The sequence below is a fragment of the Anolis carolinensis genome, chromosome 1 (assembly GCF_035594765.1).
Source record: "Anolis carolinensis isolate JA03-04 chromosome 1, rAnoCar3.1.pri, whole genome shotgun sequence".
In the NCBI taxonomy this organism is placed as follows: domain Eukaryota; kingdom Metazoa; phylum Chordata; class Lepidosauria; order Squamata; family Dactyloidae; genus Anolis; species Anolis carolinensis.
Genome location: NC_085841.1, coordinates 84835991 through 84860641, shown reverse-complemented (window position 1 = coordinate 84860641; position 24651 = coordinate 84835991). Strand labels below are relative to the sequence as shown.

The 24651-nt window shown below is 39.6% G+C and overlaps 1 protein-coding gene across 5 annotated transcripts; it reads right to left on the bottom strand.

Annotated features, from left to right (window-relative positions):
- Nucleotides 1–227: 227 nt before the first annotated feature.
- mtfr2 (mitochondrial fission regulator 2) lies at nucleotides 228–24180 on the bottom strand. Of its 5 annotated transcripts, none has more exons than XM_062968981.1 (9): nucleotides 24037–24180; nucleotides 19905–19995; nucleotides 18502–18624; nucleotides 17487–17591; nucleotides 14988–15109; nucleotides 13809–13996; nucleotides 12505–12796; nucleotides 11945–12128; nucleotides 228–2479 (listed from the first exon to the last, which is right to left on the bottom strand). In XM_062968981.1, exons 2-9 carry the CDS (start codon nucleotides 19965–19967, stop codon nucleotides 2297–2299), a joined length of 1260 nt encoding a protein of 419 aa, XP_062825051.1. In that variant the 5' UTR covers nucleotides 19968–19995; nucleotides 24037–24180; the 3' UTR covers nucleotides 228–2296. The 5 variants fall into 5 exon arrangements, with proteins under 5 accessions (XP_062825051.1, XP_062825053.1, XP_062825052.1 ...); XM_062968983.1 differs by lacking the exon at nucleotides 24037–24180 and adding an exon at nucleotides 23903–24025; XM_003223287.3 differs by lacking the exon at nucleotides 228–2479 and adding an exon at nucleotides 10238–10824 and having other exon boundaries at nucleotides 24037–24179.
- Nucleotides 24181–24651: the final 471 nt, after the last annotated feature.

The window sequence follows — 24651 nt, the reverse complement described above, 5'->3', positions numbered from 1 at the left end:
TCAAAAATCATTTTATTATTCATATGTATCACAGCAAAGCTATACCACTTTTAAAATGTCTATTAAATCTGTTCTCAGCTCAGTTCCTTTTATCATAAACTGAGATGTACTCTACCTGACAACCATTAAGGGTCATTTTGAAGTTAAGGGTCACCTTCAAAATCAAAGAGCATTGTATACCAAAATCTAGCAAAATATAACAGCAGTTGATCAACCATCTAGGAAAGTTTCAGTGTCCATAGTCATTTATTAAATTTATATTCTACTTTTATTTCACATATAATGTACAAGGTGGCTACAATAAAACAGAGCATTAAAGGTCTCCATTATCAAAACACATAAGCATGTCAGTTAAATGCTTATCAGTAAAATTAAGAAATCAGCCCTGATGAGTTAAAACTTGTTTCAATAAGTGGCAAGGTCAACCTAAATTCCTAAAATTGTTGACACATATGATCTCAATACACAATTATGAATGTCTACAGGTTCATAGAATACATACCCACAAGGCAATAGTATCTTAGTAGTAGCATGACTAAGTGAAGTATTCTCACTAACCCATATTCCCACAGTACTATTTTACCAGAATGTTTAATGGAATAAACAAGAATCCATGATTTAAATTGCAGGGGCTGTAGGGAAGAAAAGGAAATTGGTTCAAATAAGAGTTTTAGAGATTCTGGAGGAGGGCAGGATCACAGGGTACCATGTACGTTTCTGCAGTAACCTTCATCTTTGTTTAGTTAGACTTTGTTACGGGGGAGCTGGGCAAAAATAGAAGTATTGCTGAAGCAATGAGAAAAAAGGGATATGGCCAGGAATGGCCAATCTAGCTAATAAAACTTCTTTGGAAATCAGAACAGTAATACAAACGTTCTAAGACTGAAATTAGCAGATGGAATACTGATTTCCTAAACTTTGAATGAGTCTTGGTAGCCTGAGCTTTATCAGCATTTTCATACGAACATTAATGTATATCATAGTGTAAAATTCAAAGAAATAGCCATGTTAGTCTGGATCAGTTTGTAAAGAGATCCTGTAGCACCTCTGAGATTGATAGAAGTTCATAGCATAAGCTGGACCACATCAGACAGCTGCTGGGCTTCATTTCCATGTACTGTGAAAAGAGCCCCACGGGACCCCAGCGGAGGCCATCACATGACGTAAGGGCACTTTCAGTGGGACTCCATTTCTGCAGCACATGAAAATAGAGCCTAGCCATCATCTTACAGGAGTCAGGTGTTATTTGACTCCATGTGGGAGAAAGCAGGAGAAAGGCGAGTAAGCACCTGGAATGGTGAGCCATCCCAGAAAGACGGAAGAAACGGGGTAAAACAGTTCCCTCCAGTTTCCCCCTGCTCCGTTCTTAGACCTAGGTCTACTTAATTCAAAGCAAAGGTGCTATAACTTCTCTTTGCGTATATCAAAATGCCATGTTTTTAATTCAAAGGTTTTGCACACAAAAAAACTGCTCTTACATCAGTCAGATAGTAATGAGAAGACATCCTCGAAGTGCTTTGCTGACAGAGTGCTAGCATTTTTGAACTTTGAGCCTGCCTCCTTGCACACTGCTAAACATCCTGAAGGAAACATTACTTAGAGAATACACATGCCTACTATCTGGTTAATTAGAATGTATCATTAGTAGTTACTGGGAAGTTCCTATACCTTTTCCATTAAAATATCTGATGTTTCAGTTTTAAAGCTCTAATTGCCTCAAGTGAGGCAGTTGAGCCCTTCAGAATGGGAGAAAACTCATGCAAACTGGAAAATAATCAATGAATGGTGTCATGGGACAGGGAGTCAATTCAAACCCCAGAGTTGAATATATTGGATATAAAGCATATTGGATAAAAGCAGCAGAGTGCAAATGGTACAGTCCTCCACATGCTATTGAACTACAGCTCCCAGTCACCCTAGTCAATGCTGAAGATGGAACAACATCTGAAGGACTATCTAATTTCCACTTAATACACAGAGCTTCACACACAGCATCCCTTTGGCTACAGAGTACTGTAATTAACTCATAATAGTATAGGACTCAAGAGCTCTGAATAGATACTGTTACACAATTCTATTACAACTCCAATTAAAAAACTTTCTCTAAAGATCATATATATTTCATTACTAAACACCCAAGCTTTCATTATGTTAATTTGACATGTGACAGGTATTTAGAACCAATCCCCATATGGTGAATGTAATGGAAGCCAGTTAGAATCGTAGAATCATAGAGTTTGAAGAGACCTCATGGGCCATCCAGTCCAACCCCCTGCCAAGAAGCAGGAAATCGCATTCAAAGCACCCCCGACAGATGGCCATCCAGCCTCTGTTTAAAAGCCTCCAAAGAAGGAGCCTCCACCACAGTCTGGGGGAGAGAGTTCCACTGCCGAACAGCTCTCACAGTCAGGAAGTTCTTCATGATGTTCAGGTGGAATCTCCTTTCCTGTAGTTTGAAGCCATTGTTCCGCGTCCTAGTCTGCAGGGCAGCAGAAAAAAACAGTTTTAGGGTCTAAGATTCTCAAATGTAGAAGGTTAAACAATGAGCTCTACCAGTACTCCAAGGAGAAATTTGGCCATATGAATATCTACTGCTATTCATCAGTATAAGAAGTATAGAGTAGAAGCAAGCAATTAGAAACAGATGAACCGTCTGTCAAAAATCAGACTTACTAAAAACAGACACAGCAGGAGCTACAGACTATACAAGCCAAAGAAATGTAGGCCATAGTGAGCCTCAAGGCTAGAAAGTGAGTTTAGACTGAGAAAACTAAAATCATTTGATAGCTAGACAAATACTTAATTAACCAACTCTCAAAGAGGCATTTCAGATTATAGAGAAAGGAGCTATATGTAGCACGTTTACCATGTCAAAACCATAGCAAAGAGTCCCTAAGTCCCTATGATTTTCATTTAATGTAGTGTGAAGGGAGAAACAGAGAAAGCGTTAAATTGCTAAAATTCCATAAGGCACCAAAGTTTTAGCCTGCTCAATTAGTGTCCCCATGGCTTGGTGAAGATTCAAGTCAACCAAACTGATAACCACAGAAACAATGAAAAAGGGAAGGTAGAAATGACCTAATTTCTGAATATTTAACTTCATTTTGTAATGGTTTATCAGCCTATTTCCATTACTGATGACATGGTACATTTCCCATGTTATATAATGACAAGGAATTCCAAAATCTTCCCAACCAAAATGTGTATTCTTATCAGCATTCTGATCAATTTCAGCAAAACGGTTCTGAGCAAATGTGCTTAGGAAATTTGAGCCTCAAAAATTATTAAAGAAAAGAAAATATACAGGGATATGATTTTTTTTTGTGTGTCAGGAGCAACCGGAGTTGCTTCTGGAGTGAGAGAATTGGCCGTCTGCAAGGACATTGCCCAGGGGACATCCGGATGTTTTTTGATGTTTTACCATCCTTGTGGGAGGCTTCTCTCATGTCCCTGCGTGGAGGTGGAGCTGATAGAGGGAGCTCATCCACACTCTCCCCGGGTAGGATTCGAACCTGGCAGCCTTCAGGTCAGCAACCCAACCTTCAAGTCACAAGGCTTTTATCCCCTAGGCCACCGGAGGCTCCAGGGATATGATGACTCCCACACTCTCTGGGAAACAGGAAATACTTCTCAGGGTCAGTTCCCATCTCTTTTTTTTTTCCTCCTGCATTCATAAGGGAAGAAGACAAAGTTGTCCGGCACTGTCTAAGGTGGCAAGCAAAGCACCACATCACATAAGCTGCAGTGGCACATGCATGCCCTAGGAAAGCTGCTCAGCCAAATTCTTCCCCTGCGCCCACCCAGGGAGGAAGAAGACAACAGCTTAAAAGAAGAAATGCACACCCTCCTCTTACAGAAGATGGCAGCAATTGCCATAGTGACAGTCCCCATGCCCAAGCAGCAATGAATTATCAGTTCTGTGTCTGACCAGGGACCCTCTTTTTTCAAGTAAGATGTTGGTCATATTGTCATATTGTAAGATAGTCAAAATTTTACCATAGAGAAACTGATAAACACCTTAATTATCTTTTCACGACAGTGACACAAACAACTGAAGACACACAAACTCATTAAAAAATATAATGAGCTATTCCCTTGTTGTACCATATAATAAGGTCTCCTTTGGTATTCCCAGGGAAATTCACAAGTCACTAAAGAGCTTGCTCTCTTGCACAACAACTACAGGATTTCCACTGCTACAAATCCTGACTGCCAACAGAAGCAACGGAAGGAACTATACTGGCAGAGGGTAACTCTTGTTTATCAAAATAATAATAATAAAATTATATAATATAATAATAATAAATTTATTCTTATATCCCGCCCCATCTCCCCGAGGGGACTCGGGGCGGCTCACAACAATAATAAAAACAGTGACAAATTACACATTGTAAAATCAAACATGAAAAGCAGTCATACAATCAATACATACATCACATGTTAAAAACAAGGAGATAAAACAGTTCTAGGCCGAAATAGAGGGCTTCTGTAGCTTCGTGGCAGAAGTACTCAGCAAGGTATCAATAATCATGGCAGAACACTCTCTAATTAAATTAAATGGGCAGACATATCAACCCCCAAAAATTAGTCGTCGAAGGCCCTCTGGAAAAGCCAGGTTTTAAGGCTTTTTCGAAAGGCAAGGAGGGTGGGGGCCTGTCTAATCTCCCTCGGGAGTGAGTTCCAAAGGCAGGGGGCCACAGCGGAGAAGGCCCTCTCTCTCGTCCCCACCAGCCGCAACTGCGAAGGTGGTGGGAGCGAGAGGAGGGCCTCCCCCGAAGAGCGAAGAGATCGTGCAGGTTCATAGGGGGAGATGCGGTCTCTAAGGTAGGTGGGTCCCAAACCGTTTAGGGCTTTGTAGGTCAGCACCTGCACCTTGAATTGGGCCCGGAAAACAAACGGCAGCCAGTGGAGCTCCTTAAACAGAGGCGTAGAACGCGCCCTGTAGTTTGCTCCTGTTAGAAGCCTGGCTGCTGAGCGCTGAACTACAGTAGAGTCTCACTAATCCAAGCCTCGCTTATCCAAGCCTCTGGATAATCCAAGCCATTTTTGTAGTCAATGTTTTCAATATATCGTGATATTTTGGTGCTAAATTCGTAAATACAGTGATTACAACATAACATTACTGCGTACAGAACTATTTTTTCTGTCAAATTTGTTGTATAACATGATGTTTTGGTGCTTAATTTGTAAAATCATAACCTAATTTGATGTTGAATAGGCTTTTCCTTAATCCCTCCTTATTATCCAAGATATTCGCTTATCCAAGCTTCTGCCGGCCCGTTTAGCTTGGATAAGTGAGACTCTACTGTAATTGCAATTTCCGGGCCGTCTTCAAAGGCAGCCCCACGTAGAGCGCATTGCAATAATCCAGTCTAGAGGTAACTAAGGCGTGGACCACCGTAGTCAGATCAGACTTCTCGAGGTATGGTCGCAGCTGGCGCACAAGTTTTAGTTGTGCAAAGGCCCTCCCGGCCACGGCCGACACCTGAGCCTCAAGCGTCAGCCCCGAATCCAGGAGGACCCCCAAGCTGCGGACCTGCGCCTTCAGGGGGAGTGCAACCCCATCAAGCACAGGTTGCCACCCAATACCCCGATCGGACTTTCGACTGACCTGGAGGACCTCTGTCTTATTAGGATTAAGTCTCAGCTTGTTCGCCCTCATCCAGGCCAACACAGCGGCCAGACACTGATTCAGTATCCGAGGGGCTTCCTTGGATTTTGGTGGAAAAGAGTAGTAGAGTTGGGTGTCATCCGCGTAGAGATGGCACCGAACTCCAAAACCCCGGATGACCTCGCCCAGCGGTTTCATGTAGATATTGAAAAGCATGGGGGACAGAACAGAACCTTGCGGGACCCCACAGGACAATGGCCAGGGGTCCGAGCAGGTGTCCCCCAGCTTCACCATCTGGGAACGCCCCTCTAGGAAGGACTGAAGCCACTGCAGAACAGTACCCCCAAGGCCCATCCCGGAGAGACGTCCCAGAAGGATACCATGGTCGATGGTATCGAAAGCCGCTGAGATATCCAAGAGAACCAGCAGGGTCACACTCCCCCTGTCCAGCTCCCTGCGGAGGTCATCCACCAAGGCGACCAAAGCCATCTCGGTACTGAAACCAGGCCTGAAGTCAGACTGCGATTGGTCCAGAGAATCCGTATCATCCAAGAATCCCTGGAGCTGAGAGGCAACCACCCGCTCCAAGACCTTGCCCAAAAATGGAAGGTTGGAGATTGGTCTGTAGTTATGCAAGTTGGTCGAATCTAGGGAGGCCTTCTTTAAGATAGGTCTCACCACTGCTTGTTTTAGATTAGATGGAAATCTACCCTGCTCCAAAGAGGCATTAGTTATTCTCACAAACCAATCAACCAACCCACCACTGGCCTGTTTTAAAAGCCAAGATAGGCAAGGGTCAAGGGCACAGGTGGTCGCCCTCACCGCTCCTGGCAAATGTGCTGTGGCTAACAAAACTATAGCCAAGAATTGACTTGTGTCCTTAAGAGTAAGAAGACAAGGTTAATACTATGCTTCTCTTCAGGAGCTTATTGAGGGAGGGAGACAAAATTTATTTATTTTAAATCTTAGTAAGGCTACTGAAATACTTACTAGGCGGGCTGGAAGGGGCTTCTAGTTAATGAGCAACAGGGCCTATATACAAGTGCCAAACAAGGAAAGAGGGCAAATACCAGATTGCTTTAAGACCTCTGCAATAAATAAATGGGTTTGATTGCTGTCTCTTTAGCCCAGCAAAGTGTTTTGGTGAACACTCAAATTGAGCCAGGATTGTGGGTTCAGATGTAGAGGCCAACAACCCATTCTAGTGCCACAGCAGTATGCTAATCAACTGTTCCAATCAGCTTTCAAGAAAGCAAAACTTTACCCATAATGCTAGTATTGATTCTACATGATCCATTTACAAAGGCTGGTGTGGGGGGAGTATTTTGTTTGAACTGCAAGTATTAGAATCATCCTGGCAATGCTGCTTAAGAATTGTAGGACCCATTGTATAAAAGACAATGTTTCCAAGTTGCCAATTCCAAATACAGTAGAGTCTCACTTATCCTACATAAATGGGCCGGCAGAACGTTGGATAAGCGAATATGTTGGATAATAAGGCGAGATTAAGGATAGGCCTATTAAACATCAAATTAGGTTATGATTTTACAAATTAAGCACCAAAACATCATGTTATACAGCAAATTTGACAGAAAAAGTAGTTCATTACACAGTAATGCTATGTAGTAATTACTGTATTTACAAATTTAGCACTAAAATATCACAATGCGTTGAAAATATTAACTACAAAAATGCGTTGGACAATCCAGAACGTTGGATAAGCGAGTGTTGGATAAGTGAGACTCTACTGTATATGAATACGCAATGCATGCTATCGAATTTGTTCCTAAGTCTGCTTTGTCCTGACACCCAATATGAGATTATGTCTTCAGTTTTAATTGCTAGATAAATTGACAGCCCAGTTTCAGGTTTTTCTAGTAGTTAAGACCTTCTGCACTGTGTAATTTACCAAGTTTCAGATTTCTAGGCAGTGGAGATGTCTCTTAAAACAAAGCACATTTAAGTAACATATGTTAACAAGAGCTGTACTGCCTATCGTCTTGTATGGATCTTTTCTACAACTTTTTCAACAGATAAAGTTCCATTGGCTCCCTTTTCCCAAAGAAGTATCTTTTTGTTGTGCATGTTAAGTATTCCTTATCTGAAATACTTGGAACCAGAAGTATTTTGGATCTTTTCAGATTTTGGAATATTATATTTGTATTCCTAATACATACATACTACCTTGGAGATGGGACCCAAGAGTAAGCACAAAATTAATTTATATTTCATATATGCTTTGTGTCTTGATCAAGAGAAAAAAAGCACAACAACAACTTGAAACGCATCCTCTTAAGACAATTTTATACAATATTTTAAATAATGTTCATGAAACAAAGTTTGCATACACTGAAAACAATGGTTTCACTATCTCAGTCACTCATGTACTGGTCACCTTTATTTTAATTGAGTACAAGCTTGAGAAAAAGCTAGGTTATAAATGAAGGTGTATGAAGAGAGGAGTTGTAGGGATATGTGGCTGATAATGTGCAGCCTACAGACAGGCACTAGTGGTCTCATATTTGCAAATTCTCTGCATAGCTCTGCTGATTTAAATATTTGTAGTACACTTCTTGTACAACTCAATGCCACAGACAAAAGGACAGGACATTTGATTGCTCAGCTGAGATGAAGTGTCTGTCTATTGAGCAACATATTGTACATGAAAACTAAAGCTACTTTTGCATGTGGTGTTCGATTGCCCTCTGGTGGTTAGTTGCATGTGTTAAATCACTCCTAGAAATGGACAAAGTGCTCTTAAAACCCCCAATATATAATACTGTATATATGCTTCTGTAATATGACGTATGTCAGGTGACAAGAATGGTCACCTTACTCAAAATCTAAATAGCTTCAACACCAATGGAAAGTAAAGCATACAAAATGTTTCCAGACAAAATGATTGAAATCAAGCTGTCACTCATGAGGTTCTAGTTTATAAACTTTTCCAGACAAACAAAATTATGACTGTGGATTAATATTGTAAGACAAACTAAATTCTACTTGGAGCAGGACAGACAGTTCTCCGGATAGTGTCTCAACAAACACAAATGTACTGTAAAACACCAGCACTATAACTGAGTATGTCTTTATGCTGAATACCTGCATATATAGGTCCAACTGCCATCAAATTAAACCATGACAAATTGGTGCTCACCTTCAATAACTATACCCTTCTGAAGCTACAAACTAAACTCCCTCCATATGTAAACATGCACTTTTAGAAATAAAAGCTATAATTTTCAAATAGAATTGTTGATTACAGGCAGTCCCCAAGTTAGAAACAAGATACATTCTGTAGATACGTTCTTAAGTTGAATTTGTTTGTAAGTCAGAATAGGTCCAGCAAAAAGCATACTCTTTGTGATTTGGCCAAAAAGGATACGCATTATAGTTCCTGTGTGATTAAAATTCCTTTTTAAAAAGACTCCAAAGATTTCAAGCAATGTAAAGGAAAACCACTGTAACAGATAATCCTCCCTTCCAGGAGCCTCTTCTGTTTATCCCATCTTTCTGGGGGTTATTATGCTATGGAGAGAATGCAGCTTGACACCACTTTAACTGCCCTGGTTCATTGCTATGGGATTCTGGGAGCTATGGTTTCACAAGGTCTTTAGTCTTCTCGAACAAAGAATGCTGCTGCCTTACCAAACTATAAATTCCAGCATTGCATAGCATTGAGCCAGGGCAATTAAAAGTGGTGTCAGACATGAAGGGAGAGGAGAGGTGGAGAGGAACAGGGAGGAGGAAGGAGATATCAACAGGAAGAAAAAGAAAAGGGGTGTAGAGATCGATAGGAAGAACAGGGAAAAGGGTGTTGGATATCAATAGGAAGAAAAAGGAAAGGTGGGTGGAGATATACAGGCATGCTTTGGCTCAGCACTAAGTTTTCATGACAGAGACAGAGGGGAGAGGTCCATTTGTAACTATGAGTTGTTTATAAGTTGGATGTTTGTAACTCTGGGACTGCCTGTACTTACTGCAATTAAGGTTTGATCATCTTCTATAGAGAAAGGAAGCCATCCTCTACAATGGTTTCTTCTCATCTTTCATTCCAACAGGCAGGTTGATCAACCTCTGAAGGATGGCCTTCAACCTCTTCTTCAGGGACAGCAAACTGTTAATTTTGTCCCACAACCCAAAAGAAAAGCCTCAGATAAAATAATAATAGATTCAAAGAAAGGTATAGACAGCAAAACATTAAAATAAATTTTTAAAAAGCAATAATCTCTTCAGATCCTGAAAAATTTCCACAGAACAAAAAACTTGAACTAGGTGTGGCAGAAGACCACCTTCCCCTATAGAAAATGACTGAATCATAGTTTATAATCAAGAGTCCTTTCTTCTCCGGTAGTAGATATCTTCTGAACCTGAAGATATGCTGCTGGAAGATCCAACAAAATTCCATACCTTGACTCAACAAACAGCATAATTTAGCAGAAACTGGCAAACACAGATTTCCCTATGATAGGCTTGCCAGGATATAGCTATATATAGAAGAGATGCATATACTGTACTTATTTTCACAACATTCCCACTGTGCATTGTAAAGAAAAAGATACCCAATGATTCTTAATGGAAGAATTGTGAAATCTAAAATATTAACATAATGGAGAAAGATCACAGTCCACATATAAAATAATTTATTTCATAAGCTGAATACAATGGGCAGAAAATGGGCAACAGGGATATTGAATAATGAATACATCCATATATCTCCTGGTTTCTTTACAACCTTTTACTGTATTTACACATTCCTTTTTAAAGCTAACATACTTCTTTTTTAAACAACATAGATATTTTAGCATCTCAACCAAATAAACTTAACAGGTGCAGCTATTTATATTTTCTTTCCATTTTACTTTTCTTTTTTAAATTTACTTATCAAAGCAAAATCTCCATAGCAAACCATAACATAAGATATAAAACAGATATTACAGTTCATTAAATTAAAATTAAAATATTTTATAAAAGCAAATTCCATGTGTACATGGTTTTTTAAACCTCTATAACAGCAGGTATTACCTTATATCACAGAAAGCACACAAAACAAGTGTAAAAGTAGTCAAAGCAACTACAGATAGCATGGCTTTTTCCAGAAGTTCTAAAAATGGCTAAAGATGAATTACTGTCTTGGTAGTAGATGTATATATCAATTCCTCAGTTCTAGTGAGTGTCTGCTTCATACATGCTTTTGAAATATGACAGCCAACCTGAAATCAAAAACACTTTTCATTTTGAAAGTTATTTATTAGTCACTTTTTAGCCCCATAGACAAAAGTTTTATTATATAATAAATAAAAAGACATTTAAGTGAACAATCAGTTTGAAACTAAAGGTAACCTTCTTCTAACATGGCCTACCCTGTTTAACAGATTTTCAAAAACTGGTTTCAACATTACTGCTTATTTAGAAACCCTAGTAAAATCAATTTTAGCTGCTTTTGAATAAGTATGCCATTTTGGGGTACAGAAAACAACAATGAAGCCTTAAGATAAATCTACAGAATATTTAGAAAATCAGGGAAGCTTTTCTAATGTACAGCATAATGTCAGAGACAATAATTTAACTATGTTAAGCTAGTTTGCTACTAACTAATTTTAGAACTGTACTACTAAAACTGTAGCATAAAATATATGCATTTTTGAAGAACTGTGTCAAACTAATGGAGACAAGATTTATAGAAGCAAAATTTCAATACAATCAGTCTCCGAGTTACAAACAAGAGAGGTTTTAATATGTTGTCGAAGGCTTTCATGGCCGGGATCACAGGGTTGTTGTATGTTTTCCAGGCTGTTTTGTAGGTTTGTTCTTTAGTTGAATTTGTATGCAAGTCAGAACAGCTACATTTTTAAATGAAACTCCAGCCATTTTTTGGCATAGGAAAGGGTTAACACCCCTGTAATGTTTGTTTTGCCATCTGTGCCCTTTCAGAAGATATTACTTGAGAGTTATCCCCTGTGACCATCAGATTTTGAAATATTGAGGTTGTTATAGAAACAAGGATTGGTGATAAAGCTTCAGTGGAGACACCTTCTTCCCATGATAACTCTTGCAGGAGTAATTTCCCCTTCTTAGGGGCAGATTTCCTTTCACTATGTTATCTCACCCCCATTTTTAACTAGGAGTCGTATGTAAATCATATGTTTGTAATTCAGGAATTGCCTATAATAATCTGTGATATTCAAGTCCTTTCTGGAAAGCAAAGCCCTCTGATCTCTTGTGCACACACTTATCACCTTGTGTTTCCATCACATTTATCCAAATTTTGCACATGTCAAAATGCATTCTGATGCAAATGACCAAATGCATTATTTAAAATCATATACATACCATTGGAGTGTCTGGACTGGAAAAGGGAGATGCACCATAGGATCTGTTTTCTTTATCAAATGAATCATCATTATTGCTCTGGGATGCAAATTTCTCTTTAAGAGCTTCTGCTATTACAGCTGCTGGATCCCACTGTGACAGCATTTTCTTCTTCGTTTTGGGCAGTGGAGTTCCTCCAGGGGATCTGAAGAAAGGAAGGAGAATCTTTCCAGTGTTTAGGCACTACTATATCTAATTAGTAAACATAGTATTTTTAACACTTTAACAAAACTAACAGTTCTAATTCTAAAGTATTTTTATTCTTATACTCTCAGCATCTTGTTTTCTACAAAAATCCTTGATTTTTTGTGAACTATCAATAAATTTTATGCACAATTTGCAACTGTCTGCACTATACATATTATACAACCCTTATGCAGTAGAATGGTATCAGAGGTTTGACAGTCTTTGAAGTCTTTAGTCCTCATTCAAATTAAAGGCTGGGAATGCCTAAACAGTTTATACTGGAGATGTAAATATTTGCTTTTTAGATTCCAGAATTCACACCCTGATCAACTTACCTCTCAACAGCTCTTAATTTAACCTTGTTTATATCCTTCAGAACATCTACCATACTAGGAACAGCCTTTGCTTCCTGCCATCCATCATGGTCTGCAATATTTCTGGTCTTACTTGCAGCCCGTCGTTGTTTAATAAGCTCAATTGCTGAATTACTGGAATCAAAATTAGACTGCAATACAGGAGGTGGGGGAGGCACAACGTCATTGCAAAGAGAGACAGGAGCTGGTGTAGAAGTTGTTGCCTTGAGGAAATCACTAGAAAGCATGTTTGATGAATGCACACCATCTGAGCCTGTTAAACAATTGAGAGACAATATAAGGGAAATATAAACTTGAACTGTCGATATATAAATATGAATAACAGGTAGGTCATGTAGCTTACAGTCAAAACAGAAGATGGGATCAACAGATCTAGAACACAATCAGGAACACATCAAGTCCTGTATCTGAGCACAGGAGCTGCTGCTGATTTAAAACATCTACATTGTAACTGGCTCTAACAAAACAAGAGATTCAAAATTGCTGAATAATTCTGAGCTATTTTCTCACTTAGCATAGGCTTCCTCAGAGTTCTTATGATAAAAAAGAACCACACCATTAATGTAAACTCCATAATAAAAAAACAAGGTTCCCTTGTGTTGCCACCATTGCCTTATCTGTCCCACTGATCCCCAATCCATGGGGACCTTCTCCTCCATCCAACTAGCATGCAAAGAAAGGCAGGGAGCACCCAGGCAGGCAGAGAAAGGTGGAAACAAGCAAGTGGGCAGAAAAGGGCAGGTGGCAAAGAAGAGAACAGCCATACAAGTGGGGAGGTAGAGAAAAAGATAACGGGGTGAGCAGAAGCACAACATGGCCACCTCCCCGCAAAGAAGAGTCCCTGGTGGGATGGCTGCTGCTGCACACTGCATGGGCCTTTGTTTTGCCATGCTTCCTCCATGCTTTAGCTTCTTCCATGCCTCAATATGTCCCCCCACCCCCCGCTCACTTGCCATGTCATTTTTCAGTGATTTACAAGCCTGGTTGCATGTTTGTGATCTTGCAGATTCTGTTAAAATAGTGTAGACAGCAGCAGAAGCGGCAGCAAATAATTCACAAATAATAAAATTCACTAAAGTTAAAGCCATGAAAGTGGGGAGCCTCATCTTCTACTTCTGTGACTACAGAAATAAAAGTTAAGAGATGAAGCAATAGCAAGAGCACATTCTTTACAAATGTTTTTGTCAAACAGCAGTGAGACAGAAGTGTCTTACATTACAAAAAACTACAGACACATTTAGCAGGATTCACATAAACAGACTTACAAGATAAATCATTTTCTGCCCTTTGCACTGCCACAAGTGCAGCAATCTGATTCCGAAGGAAAGCTAACTCGTTCTCAAGAGTAGAAATTTTTCTACATGTCTCTTCATCCACAACAGTTGCTTTTTGTGATGCTGATGATGACACAGGAAGTATAGATGGGGCCACAGCCTCTCTCCATTGATCGGATCTAGGATATACCAACATACATCTTTGTAAGTAAATAGAAATAAACGTTCAAGATTTAGAGAACACCCATTCAACCAGCAAATGAATTCATCTGAGCATCTTTCAGGTATGGTTCAGTTAATGAAGTTGATATATTCCTGGACATTACTTTTTTAACATAAAGTTTAGTACCAAAGGCAGAAATAATGTGAAAATAATAGAAATAGTTTCATAAAACACAAAACAGCAGTTCAAAATGTTTAAGCAAACATTTTATTCAAATCTAGCAATATGCATGTGTGAAATAAAACAACCAAAGAAAATCTGAACCATGTAGGAATCTGTAGGCTTTTCCAATATGCATTTAGGGATGTCATTTTCTTACATCAGCCTACTTTTTTATTATTAGATCTTTTTTAAAAACAGACATGGGGATGGGACATGACTGATGAGTCAGATTCACAACAGAGCGGCATGCTGAGTTTGCCCTCCAAATTGAAGAATGGGTAAGGCAGCCAAACTTATGTCTTGGATCAAGATGCTACCTGGAGCATATCCAATCAGTTACTGGAAATGAAGCTGATAATATCAGAAAACCTGTGCCCCCCGCATGTCATCTACCCTCCAGTTGGGGTGTAAAGGTTATAATTAATTTATTTAATCTCTTGGAACCATTATGTTTTTAATGTGTTTAGTTAATGTTTTTACAGTTTGTTTAATTGTTATTTTGTTTTATTGGCTTTCCTTATTAATTTGTCATCTATTTTGAATATATTGTTTATTGTGTTTTACTCATGTTGTGAGCTGCTCCAAGTCCTTTTGGGGAGATGGGACGGGATAGAAATAAAGATTATTATTATTACTATTAATGGTAGCAAAATCATAACGTGTATATTTATATAATCACAGAAAAAAACTAACATTCCTGAAGTGAGAGATAAACTGAAAATAATTTGAACAATTCTCTTATAAAATATCTGAACATTCCTGAAAATTAAATCAGTTTTACTTGCCTGCATTTAGTATATGATTCTATATCATCATATGGCATCCACAAGACATCAGCGAGGGACGGTGTAAGAGAGTTAACACTGTTTCTTTGTTCAGATTCTAAAGACTTCATATTTGCGACCAACTAAAGTAGGAAAAAACTATTAAATATATATAAGACTTCTCTACAAAGCACTACAATAGAGCTTTTCCCACTAGCTCTGCAATGTTGTTTTCTGGACTGCGTAGGAATACTAGTTGTCACATTATCCCATCTTTCAAGATAAGCAACCCTTGAAAGAGAGAAAATGAACACATCTACAGTATACCCAATGGAACCAAGTGTGATATATAAAGTTCTCATTGCGTGAATGCGATTTCCTGCTTCTTAGCGGGGGATTGGACTGGATGGCCCATGAGGTCTCTTCCAACTCTACTATTCTATGATTCTATTGATTCAATGAATCTAATTCACTGGGACTAGCAATTGATTTAGCCACTGGTTGTAAAAATGTGACTAAGAGGAAGTAAACCAGAACTGTGTACAATAAGTGTTTTTAGAGTATTGTCACCTGTGAGCCTTCCCAAACTCAATACAGTAGAGCCCCGGTTATCCAAGATAAATGAGCGGGCCTGATCTCGGACAACCAAAGGGCTCGGATAGGGCGAGGCCTCGCCGAGGGATGTCTCCCCGGATCTCCCTCGGCCAGGCCCTTGCTGGAGAAAAATGTTTCCTCCAACAAGGGCCTTGCTGAGGGAGATCCGCGGCATGCTCCTCGTTTCTCGGAGGGACAGGCCCTTGCTGGAGCGTGCCCCGGATCTCCCTCGGCAAGGCCTTTGCTGCAGCAGCGATTGCAGGCCGCTTCTGGGGCGCTTCCTCCTCCTTCTCCCTCTCCTCTTGAGCTCCCTTCGCGTGAGGCAGGGCGCTTCCGGGAAGCTTGCTCCTCCCTCTCCTTCTCGTGAGCTCCCTTCGCTCGTGAGAAGGAGACGGAGGGGTGCCCCCAGCGGCGCCTCGGATAATAGAGCCTTGGTTAACCGGAGCTCAGTTAACCGGGGCTCTACTGTACTTAAGTACACCATCTCAATTTTTAGGAGAACAGCTACATAATATTTTATGTGAATTACAATAGATGGCAACATAAAAACAAAATACTTGAAAATTTATCAAATATTGTTCAAGAATTCACAACGTTATTCAACTGTTATTCCGTAGTTATGGTACCACTGTCTGTCAAAATATTGATTTCAACTGTTTTTCATATTTACGGTAGAAGGGTATTTTGTACTTTGTACATCCTTCATTACTAATCATTATTATTTAATAATAAGCACTCTGCTATCATCCACAACAGGGGTGAGCATGTTTCAGAGTCCAGAACACCCAATTTTCAACCGCTCCACAGTGCCACAAGATGACATGCAGTCACCATTCTGGTTGAATGAAAGTGATACCACATGATTCTTGGCTACCTTTTAGGCCATTTTGCTTGTTTTTGGGCTTTTGGAGAGGGTGGAATTTCATCAGTGTGGAAGGGGCCTGCAGATCATTCAGCGATGTAAGGGCCACACTTGACTATCCAAGATGGATAGTCAAGATACAAATCAAAGATACAGAATGGGGGACGCCTGGCTTGACAGCAATGTGTGCGAAAAAGACCTTGGAGTTCTCGTGGACAACAAGTTAAACATGAGCCTACAATGTGATGCGGCAGCTAAAAAAGCCAATGGGAATCTGGCCTGCATCAATAGGGGTATAGCGTCTAGATCCAGGGAAGTCATGCTCCCCCTCTATTCTGCCTTGGTCAGACCACACCTGGAATACTGTGTCCAATTTTGGGCACCGCAGTTGAAGGGAGATGTTGACAAGCTGGAAAGCGTCCAGAGGAGGGTGACTAAAATGATTAAGGGTCTGGAGAACAAGCCCTATGAGGAGCGGCATAAAGAGCTGGGCATGTTTAGCCTGCAGAAGAGAAGGCTGAGAGGAGACATGATAGCCATGTACAAATACGTGAAGGGAAGTCATAGGGAGGAGGGAGCAAGCTTGTTTTCTGCTGCCCTGCAGACTAGGACACGGAACAATGGCTTCAAACTTCAGGAAAGGAGATTCCACTTGAACATCAGGAAGACGTTCCTCACTGTGAGAGCTGTTCAGCAGTGGAACTCTCTCCCCCGGGCTGTGGTGGAGGCTCCTTCTTTGGAGGCTTTTAAGCAGAGGCTGGATGGCCATCTTTCGGGGGTGCTTTGAATGTGATTTCCTGCTTCTTAGCAGGGGGTTGGACTGGATGGCCCATGAGGTCTCTTCCAACTCTACTATTCTATGATTCTATGATTCTATGGCCACAATATCTGTCCAAAATATCTTTTTCACACTTCAACTTCCATAGCTGATTTTCAAAATCATAAATAGTATAGTACAGTTCATTTGAGGTTCTTTTTCTCTTCCCATACTAAGCACAATCAAATTCATGAAAAGACATTTGTTGACAAGACGTATATTTTAAATTTGGCATTAGTTCACAAACCTGTAAGTGAGGCCTTGGACAAGGAGTTAACAAAAGATGTTTCCCCAATCTGCGAACAAAACTTCGGGTAGATCCATAATTTTTCCTTTCCCAAGCCAAGGACATCTAAGAGGCAAGCAGACTATTTCAAGTTAAATGAAAACATGTGAAATAAAGCTGTCTATCAAAGAACAAGCTTTAATTAGAATTTAACTTGAATCAATTAAATCTAAATTATTGTACTTATTACTAAATTCTCAATAATTATATCTTTCTTCTGTGATGAAGAAGGCAAAAAAACTTTTCCAGTTGGAGTCTCTGTGAAGAACATCAGGCACAGAGCACACTGGATGTGACGTGTGTGTATGTGTCTCTCCCCCCCCCCCTATATACAGTATATTGAAAAATATAATACAATATTGAAGGATCGCCCATAACACCCATCTTGGGGTAGAACAGAGACATATTTGTTCTAAAGCTGTCATCATTTGTAGCAGGATGGCCAATTATGAGAAATTATGAAAACTATGCTAAAAGGTTCTGAAAAAGTAGACAAAATGTGTGTTGGAAATTAAGCAAATAACCACTGGTTTTAACAAGAATATGACTCTTTAAGGCAGTGGTCCTCAATCTGTGGCTCCCCAGATGTTTTTGCCTTCAACTCCCAGAAAACACCTGGGGACCCACATGGATTTCTGGAAATTGTAGGCCAAAACACCTGGGGACTCACAGATTGAGAACCACTGTTTTAAGGAATTAGACCCAACCACTGCCTTGGCATCCTGCAACGTTGTTTACTGTAAAATGCCACTCATGAGCTCTACTGAGAACAGGTTAGCATTTTCAATTCTCCCTGATCTATTAGGTCTGGGGATACTTTTTCTAAACCAAGAACAGTGGGAACATAAGATTGGAAAACCACAAAAGGGAATTAACATGAAAGAAAGATAATGTGGAAATGTAGTCAACCTGACCAATACCCATATGTTTACAAAGCAATACTAGACTGAAAAGGCGAGCATACTGTCAATCTTACCAAACATCTCCTTGAGATATGACATAATTGTTGGAAGTGTGTTCCCGAGGCAGTGGATGAGGAAAGATGGGATCCAATCACATAAGCAATACGACCAAGACAAACTTTGCACCTTTGTAGGAGCTGTGAAAAGATACAGTTGTCACAGAAAACATGTATATGATACCTATATGCCTGTTCAGACATTCTCTTGCAAACCGAGGAAAACTGAACTAGGGAGAGGATGTGGATGTGAGGACAAGCATCACCACCCAACACTTTACACATCCATCTGTTTTATAGATCTAGGTACACTTAAGGTTAAGATCTGGGAAAGATGGTATGTACGTTTGGTGAAACATGCTGAACAAATGTCAGGTGCCTATCAGAATAATGACATCACTTAATTTGAGAAGGTTCTTAAAACAAATCACAGTAACATCATGAATACCTTCATAAGGAAACACATTGAATAACCTTTGTGAAACATCAGAACACAAGTGCTTATGAAATTAATGAAGCCTTACACAAGAATACATTTTCTTTTTAATTTCTCTATAGATGCTGAAATGGAACTAAAATGGCTTCACTGAGGAGGCATACATGAAACTTCACCATCCCTGAGACTCCAATGGAAATAAAGTAATAAAACATAAACTGTTGCTTTTATGACTCGTCTCATCTATAAATAAAAAGGCATAATTCATATTTTAGAATTATTTACAGCACAAGCCTAAGGGCTCCTGCTTCTAAATGAAGTGTGTATGAACATAATGGGGTTCCTGTAAAGCTGGAGAAAAAACTCTGATTTCCTCCCTTGACTTTTACAAGTACAGTAGAGTCTCACTAATCCAAGCCTCGCTTATCCAAGCCTCTGGATAATCCAAGCCATTTTTATAGTCAATGTTTTCAATATATCGTGATATTTTGGTGCCAAATTCGTAAATACAGTAATTACAACATAACATTACTGCATATTGAACTACTTTTTCTGTCAAATTTGTTGTATAACATGATGTTTTGGTACTTAATTTATAAAATCATACCCTAATTTGATGTTTAATAGGCTTTTCCTTAATCCCTCCTTATTATCCCAGATATTCGCTTATCCAAGCTTCTGCCGGCCCGTTTAGCTTGGATAAGTGAGACTCTACTGTATTTACATTTTACAAGTATAACGAAGCAAATTGCAAGAGTATGCAATTATCGAAAACGGTCAAAGAAAAAATGTGGAAATGCAGCTTCTGAGCACAACACAACAAATCCAGAATGCCAGGCTGGGGAATACATCTTCCCTGGGTTAATAGGCCTCTCATTATGGCACAAATATGATATTGTGAACATTAACTGTTTTTCTCCAGCTTTAATAAAACCTTTCATGAAACATAGTTTCCAGGCTTGAAAATACTGCACTATATGCTTACCAGATCTGGTGGCACTCCATAGTATTCCAGCAGTTGCCTTAAGAGATTCAGCAGCAGAGACATTTACAAAGCAATGTATTATTTCAAGGCACTTCAGTAAACATGTGCAGGAGAGAGTTGGTTTGATAATGAGAAAAAATATAAACTAAATCAGTCTTTCAAAATTTTTTATCATCATAATATAAAAATATTGTTAGTAAGAGAAACACAATGACTCACAATAGTGTATTAGAAACATCTGAGGCAATAATATACAAATACAATGTGGTTTAAACTTTATGGGATGGTTGTGAGCTTGACCACCTCAATAATCTAAGTCTCCAGACTCAGCACTCTTCCCTTATCTTATTTCTACTATGACCACGTATTGGCTAGAGGACTAAGAAATAGCATGATATGAATGCTTGTGGCATACATGGGAAGTAAATATCTGTACTATGAGTTAGGCAAAGGACTCTGCTAAATCTTAAAGATGCAAAAACCTGGGAGTAAAGTTGAGGAAAAAACACTTTCCCCCATTTTTTCCAAAGCATTTTTCCTCAAATATTTTCTATGTTCAAAGATGTTAAGAATTTTGACTATAATGACTAAGACAAGGTCTACATACATTTATTCCCCTCAATTGTTTCTAAAAATGATATAAGAGGAAAATATATCAAGTGGGACAATGCTGTAATATCACTCCACTGATATTCTTGGTCTTAGTTTATGTTTCTCCGTTCTTTTTATGGCAATGGATGTGTTACGTCTGCCAATACTATGGCAAACTAAAAGATACAATCAATTTTATTTTATTATGGTAATAGTTTCTTCTGTTTTATTGTTGCTGCCTGCCTTTAATAAACAGAAAACACAAGCTTTCCCATATAGTTTACAAGTTCTTTATAGTTCAGGATTTGTAAGTAAAATGAAAATGTAAAATAGTAAATCTAATTAATAATAACCAACATTATAATTTTATGCTAAACCAATTATACATCACACATTTTACGATCCTGAAGTATCAATTTGTCTATCTATTTGTAAATGCTGCCAATGTGGCTTGAAAAAACTTAATCTGTTTTAAAATAAAACCTGAATTTAATACAAATATTTTTAAAATGAATTAATAAAACTAGGACTCTGGTTGTGCTGATGGAGTGTTCCATAAATACCATGAACAGTAAAAAAAAAAAAAAGAAAAAAAAAGGGGGGGGCAATAAATGGGTCATTGAGCAAATCAAGCCTGAACTCTCACTAGAAACAAACATAAGACTAAACAGAAGCTTTGATGCTCTGGACACATCATAAATCGGCATGACTATCTGGAAAAAATGTTTGGTAAAGTAGAGAGTAGTAGAAAAAGAGGAAAACGGAAGTCACAATCCTGAGTTTGCAAGCCCTGAGAAGAGCTGTTAAATAAAAGATGTCCTGGGGGTTTCTCATTCACTATTGTGTTATGTGCCTTCACATTGTTTCCAACACAGATAAGATTTGTTAAAAGGTGGATTGACTTTTCTTTCCTGCAAAGCTGAAAGAGCGTGACTTGTTCATGATCCTTCTGAGTTTCCATGGACAAAAAGATTCCTTCATAGGGTCTCCATATTTTGAAACCAATGTGATGGCACATAATAATAATAACCTTTTTAGAAATCTAAAGCTTAAGATTCGCCCACATCTATGGCAGGCATCCTCAGAAACCTCTCAACCTCTAAGGATGCCTGCCATAATTGTGGGAGAAACATCAGGAGAGAATGCTTCTGGAATATGGCCATAAAGCCTGGAAAACTCACAGCAACCCAGTGATTCCGGCCATGAAAGCACAACACATTTTTATTCTCTCTCTCTAAAGGTGCTAAAGGACCAGTGGTATTTCAGACTATCACAGCTATGCCTTTGAAATTTTATTGCCTTAATCATTCAAAGACCGCTCTTTCATCAGATGCAACTACAGTCCACAAAATGTATACCAATAACACTTCTCAGCCATTAATATTCCACAAGACTCTACTGTATTTCCTGCCAGGAATTAAAAATAGTGCACCCCCATTGGGTTTTGTTATGTTTTGTTTCTTTTTACAAGGGTAGGCACCAATTAAAAAGCATTTTTAATTTTAATGAGAATTTCACAGAACTGTCTGAATGTTCCAGATAACATATTGTACCAGGAAGCATGGTACAATAATCCAAGTACTATGCAAGAAAATACCATCTGGTCAATTTGTAGCAACGACAACCATTTTAGAATAGTGATTCCCAAACTCTAGCTTTGGACTTCCAACCTCATCCGCAAACAGAGATTGTGGGAACTGAAGCCCAAAGACCTGGGAGGCATCTGCACCATAGAATTAATGCAGTTTGATACTACTTTAGCTGCCCTGGTTCAATGCTATGGAGTCCTGGATTGTGCAGTTTGGTAAGGCATGAACACTCTTTGGCAGAGAAGGCTTGTGAAAAGATAACTCCCACGAACCCACAGCATTAATGGGTTGCTGTGAGTTTGCCAGGCTGTTCCAGAAGCATTCTTTCTTGACGTTTCGCCTGCATCTACAGTAGGCATCCTCAGAGGTTGTGAGGTGTTGGAAACTAGGCAAGTGGGGTTTATATATCTGTGGAATATTCAGGGTGGGAGAAAAACTTCAGCTCTGGACGACCTTCCAGGGGAAATTAGGCTAGTCCCCACCCTCTGATCTTTTTAGTCCAAACTAAAACCTTGGCTTTTTCACCATGCTTTCCAATAGATATAGAGCCCAAAACTTTCAAATTCTAGACCCATTGGTTTTTTTCACTGAAAACACTTTATATGACTGCTTGGTTGTTATTCATTTTATATCTATAATTACCATGGATGTTTCGGCAGGCCTTCGGTGATACAGTCATTAATTAATCAGCCCCAGAGGGTTTTTAATAATCTATCCTGTATTTGTATTGTCGAAGGCTTTCATGGCCGGGATCACAGGATTGTTGTATGTATTCCGGGCTGTATGTATAATACTTCTGGAACATGGCCATACAGCCTGTAATACATACAACAATCCTATCCTGTATTTATTATGGTCTTACCATTTATGTGTTTTAAATGCAATTTTTTATCCTTGTATTGTTGTTTTAATTGATATATTGTATTACTGTTTTATCTTTTCATATTGTGATTTGTATTATGTTGCTTATATTTTGTCCTTATGTTATTTGGGCCTTTGCCCAATGTAAGCCACCCCGAGTCCCCACGGGGGTGGCGGAGTATAAATAAAGTTTTATTATTATTATATCATTTTATCGATACGTATTTTAGGGTTGATTGATTTTATTGTGGTATTGTTTTATGTATTGATGATGTGTATTATGTTTTCCTTTGATATTGATGTATCTGTATTTATTGCACCATGTGTATTGTTGCATTACAAGTGCTTTGTATGTCGCCCCGAGTCCCTTTTGGGAGATGGTAGTGGGGTAGAAATAAATTATTATTATTACTGTCTGGCTGAGGCAAGTGTGAATGCTTCAATTGGCCGGCTTGATCGGCACTAAATAGCCTTGCAGCTTCAAAGCCTGGCTGTTTCCTGCCTGGGGGAATCCTATGTTAAGAAACAATCATGGCCAGTTAGCACCACCCAACAAAGGATTCCCCCAGGCAGGAAACAGCCAGGCTTTGAAGCTGCAAGGCTATTCAGTGCCGATCAAGCTGGCCAATTGCAACATTCACACTTGTCTCAGGCAGACATGAGCTTTCTCCCACCCTGAACATTATTCCTCAGATATATAAACTCCACTTGCCTAGTATCCAGCAGACCTCACAACCTCTGAGATTGCCTGCCAAAGATGCAGGCGAAATATCAAGAGAGAATGCTTCGGGAACATGGCCATACAGCCCGGAAAGCTCACAGCAACCAAGTGATTCCGGCCATGAAAGCTTTCGACAACAGAGCATCAATTATAATTATAAATAAAAAGAAGGGTGGGGGTGGACAAAAATTGTTGTCGGTTGGGTTTTAAGACCCTGATGTCCGTTCGTCACTAACCCGGCTTCTTGTTGGCTGGGGAGAGAGAAGGGAGAGAAGGAGCGAGCGAACCCTTCGCAGAAGCAGAAGAAAGACGAACGGCCCTCAACTGCCCACTTCAGCCGTTAAGATTTCACGGGAAAGGCTTGACTTACCGAGCGAGCGCCTTCTCCTCCACCGCAGGCACAGCTTCCGAAGCGAGCCCTTCCAACGGGCGCAATCAAACCCTGCCACTCTTTCCTTTGATTGGAGGAACTGGTGTGACGTAGGACGCGCCGTAGCCAACCCCACAGCGCGAAGCCGAGGATGGTGTGCGTGTGCAGGGTGGGTAGAGAACCCAGTACGCATGCGTGCGAGAAAGCTGCCCTTATGAGTATGCCACCTTTAGACGGTTTTTAGAATTATGTATTGTTCTACTCACCTTTGCGGTCTTTATAGACTAGTTCACCTGCTACAGCAGGCATGGGCAAACTTGGGCCCTCCGGGTGTTTTGAACTTCAACTCACACAATTCCTAACAGGCTGTGCTAGTGAATAAACATCTAAGTCTACGAATGAGTATACTGTACTGTACTTTCAATGATGTAGAATGCAGTTTAACAGCACTTTAACTGCCAAAAGCCCAATGTTATGGAATCTTAGAAGTTGTATTTTGTTGAGGCACCCGCACTCTTTGGCAGAGAAGGCTAAAAACCTTGTAAAACTACCCCTCCCATAGCACTGAGCCATGACAAAGTGATGCAAACTGTACTGATTCAACACTGTAGATGC

Bases quoted from the DNA above. Each gene is read 5' to 3' on its own strand.
- mtfr2 (XM_062968981.1), bottom strand. From the start codon at position 19,967: ATGTCTCTGCTGCTGAATCTCTTAAGGCAACTGCTGGAATACTATGGA. The intron at 17,592-18,501 runs GTAAGATTGACA...CTTGCCTCTTAG, and splicing joins ATATCTCAAGGAGATGTTTG to ATGTCCTTGGCTTGGGAAAG. The intron at 15,110-17,486 runs GTTTGTGAACTA...TTCCTACTTTAG, and splicing joins GTCCAAGGCCTCACTTACAG to TTGGTCGCAAATATGAAGTC.